The sequence below is a fragment of the Atta colombica genome, unplaced genomic scaffold, assembly GCF_001594045.1.
Source record: "Atta colombica isolate Treedump-2 unplaced genomic scaffold, Acol1.0 scaffold123, whole genome shotgun sequence".
Taxonomy (NCBI): Eukaryota; Metazoa; Arthropoda; class Insecta; order Hymenoptera; family Formicidae; genus Atta; species Atta colombica.
The window spans coordinates 195,061-198,521 of NW_017259210.1; the positions used below are offsets into that span (position 1 = coordinate 195,061).

The 3,461-nt window shown below is 30.9% G+C and overlaps 1 protein-coding gene across 1 annotated transcript in view; it reads right to left on the reverse strand.

The window, feature by feature from the left end:
* The window catches only part of LOC108694718 (ceramide kinase), a 23,432-nt gene extending 22,273 nt beyond the window's left edge, over positions 1-1,159 (reverse strand). The window contains exon 1 of the mRNA XM_018204359.1: positions 765-1,159. Within this exon, the coding sequence (XP_018059848.1) occupies positions 765-915 (151 nt within the window). The 5' untranslated portion in view covers positions 916-1,159. The remainder of the gene's footprint in view (positions 1-764) is intronic.
* Positions 1,160-3,461: the final 2,302 nt, after the last annotated feature.

The window sequence follows — 3,461 nt, forward strand, 5'->3', positions numbered from 1 at the left end:
ATATATATATATATATATAATCTAAAATTAAATTGCAATTATTTCATTCGACATTTAATAGTTATTATCAGACTCTTTTTTCAGAGAAGAAGCTCTTCAAAAAGATTCTTCGAAGTCGAACCTGAGCATGCATCTTAATTAAAATACAATCTTGACCTTTCAGTGTCCAACGTTTTCGTTAAAACACACGTCACCGATGAGATAATCATTTAATATGTATAATCGTCTGTTTATCTCCAAAAAAAATTTATTCGGAGAGAATTTCATTGCCGATGTTTAAAACTATCTCTACGTTAATCAAGGTGCAATTGTGATTATTCGATATTTGATGTAATTACGAGGGATCGTTTTTAATTAATAACTTTTCGCATCATTAATGAGATAATAATACAGAAAAAAATTTGTGTCGAATTCATCTAAAAATAGATATTTCTTATAGACTTTCGATTACAAAAAAACAATGCTGCTAGCCAAATTGCTTCATCACATTCGATTTTAAAGTAAATTTTGAATTTTAAGATGAGAAATCAGATTTATTTACTCCGTTTTTACAAAATGTGGATTAGCCCACTTGCAGCAAGCAGTTCAATTCATCCAACATCCACCTGTATTCGAAAAAAATTCGAAACAAGTTTCATCCGATGATTAGAATCATTTCCAATTCGTTTAATCAAGCACCAAGTATTCAATATTCGCGAAATGATGAGACGTATGGCTCTTAAGTAAAAATTCCACGATGAAGGAAACTCGCGATTGACGCTTACTATAAGGCGGTCGCTCGGTTTCCCAGATGAGCGTGCCACGATGAAAGTACACGCGGCAGCGTTTCTTCTTCACGATGAAGGTGTTAAGCAATACCGACTTGGACGAGGCACGTTGGTCGTCGGCGGGGCCGCCAGAGATGTCCTGCATCATCCTGGAGCCGCTTCATCGACGGAGACAGGAGGGAGAATTCAGCGGGGTTAACGCAGTCACGATGTCATCTCGAGGACAATCGTTGATCGATGACACCACGATGATGATGACGTCGAGAAGGAGCACGCTCATCAAATTCCCCGCGATCGATCATACACTAATGCCGCACACCACACCCAGGTCCTGCCCGGTCGGGCGCGCGAACGAGACTGATGATCGCGAGCCCCGCGACCCGACGAAACCAAACGGGAGAGACGTCAAGACGTGAGTGAGGACGAGAGTACGGCGACGCGCTGCACTTCGGTACGCGTGTACTTGCAATAAGTTCGCACTACGTAGACTCTCCTGCTTATTACTATAGAGCAGGGTAAGTTAATGTTTTTTTTTAACTGAATAAAGTTAAAGTTAATGGCTTCACAAAATTAATAAAATTAAGTTAAAAGTTGAAGGAATAAAAAATTAACTTAACGTAAGTTAAGTCGATACTGAATTAACTTAAGTTAAAAAAAAGTTAATTTTGGAAAAAATTATTTTGTTTATCTCTTTTAAATATTTTAGAAATAATAATAAGATATAATAAGGGCATATATTCGTAATCTGTTCATATTTTAAGATCATCTTAAGTAATTTCTTAAGATGCTAATATAGCCCTCTGATTGGTTTATGCAGTTATGCCTTATGCCATAAGCCTAGTCCGGATCTACAATAAGTGTTTTAAGCCTTAAGTCATAAGAAATTGATCAACTTGTTCAATAAAAAAAAAGATTGTTAAATCAAATTAACATTTCTTGTAAATAAATATATCTTTATATTTAATAAATATTTAGTTGGCAGTATTCACAACTAAATAATTATTAAAATTGACTATATTTTTTTTTAGTGTGGCATAAGGCCAAAATTAGGAAAAATGCGTTTGTTGTAGAAGTAGAAAGTATTAAGAATGTTTTATCTATCAATTTATAATTTACTTTTATTTTATTTCTATATCCAAAGTATAAAGTATAAAAATCAATTTTACATCATAAATAAAGTGTAAAAAAAGCTGGAATAGTGATTTAAGTCTTAAGCTTTTTTTACTTTATTTATGTTACTACTTTATAACAAACACATTTTTCCTAATTTTGGACTTATGCCATTTATCAATTAAGAGATTCATATCTTCCGTACATATCCTTTATTTTGTCTCCATCGATCTTTCATTGAATCACTAAGGAAATTGATTTGATGTTTTTCTATAGACTATCTTATTGATAATCTCATTAATTGACAATCTCAAAGATCTTTTAGATTGAGAAGACTTATTTCTAAATTTTTTTAACAGAGGCTTAATCTTTCTCAATCGTAAATTTTAATTCATTCTTCTGTTCATTCAGCTGTTTAAAATGTATCATTCTTGATATGAAAAGTTTCTCTTTGGGTTGAAGATAGCATTATTGAAGACCTCTTCTGCGAAAGGACTTTTTCGTTAAGCGTGCCAATTAGATGGATTTCGTCCCCTTTGAAATTTATCTTCTTTCATAATATTGAGACTCGATTGAATCTGAAATTCACGAGAAAGAAGAAGAAGAAAAAGAAAAAATAGAAGAAGAAATCTAATTACACTGATAGCGAATTCGGTGAACATAGTATGCATATTAAAACCATTGTACGCTGATTTAATCTAAGCATAAAGGTGAAATGTAAATATTTCAATTATAAAATTTTATTTCATCTAATAATACAATAAAGGATTCCGTTTTGCACTTCCAGTGATTGTAAGCATCATGTTCTTGGTAATATTTGACAGACAATAAAGATGAACTGATATTTACACCCTGTGAGCGTGAAAACGGAACGTACCCACAGTGTATAATAGAAAATCGCGGTTTACTCATTTTCATATTTACATTAAACATTTTTACGTTAATCTGTGTATAGCAATTTTAATGTGCATCCATGCAAGTAAAAATTTTGAAAAATTATAAATATTCTCAGAAAAGTTTTCATTAAAGCTGTTAATAAAAGTTTTACTCTTTACATCATTGATGTTAATTAATTTTTTAATAAATCTAATTAATTAATTCTCCATTGCCATCCTTATTTTTTTCGACATAAACAAAATTTCACTCTCAAATTCCTACGAAAAATAGAAGAGTTGAATCTTGCCTATATCCCTTTCTAAAATATGTGTCTAGAAAACTAGTTGGTAATCAGGGGAAATATATTTCTATTACATTACTAAATAGTTTTCTAACAAAAAAGACCCAGTTACTTTTGAAGAGCAATCCTGAATTTTTCCACATTTTTTGAAAGCTCGGAACAATAAAAAAAACTTTGGGATGAACGGAGGGAGTAAAAATATAATTGCAGACAAATTAAGAATATATTTAGGAAGAAAGAGGTAGCTATAAATAATAATAATAATTTTTATTGCTATATATAATGAATGATATGAATATAATACGATAAAAATCGTGATGACATCATTATTTGTTCGAGAAATATTGTATAATTATAATTATAAATAATTATAATTATATATAATAATAAATAATTATTTATAATTA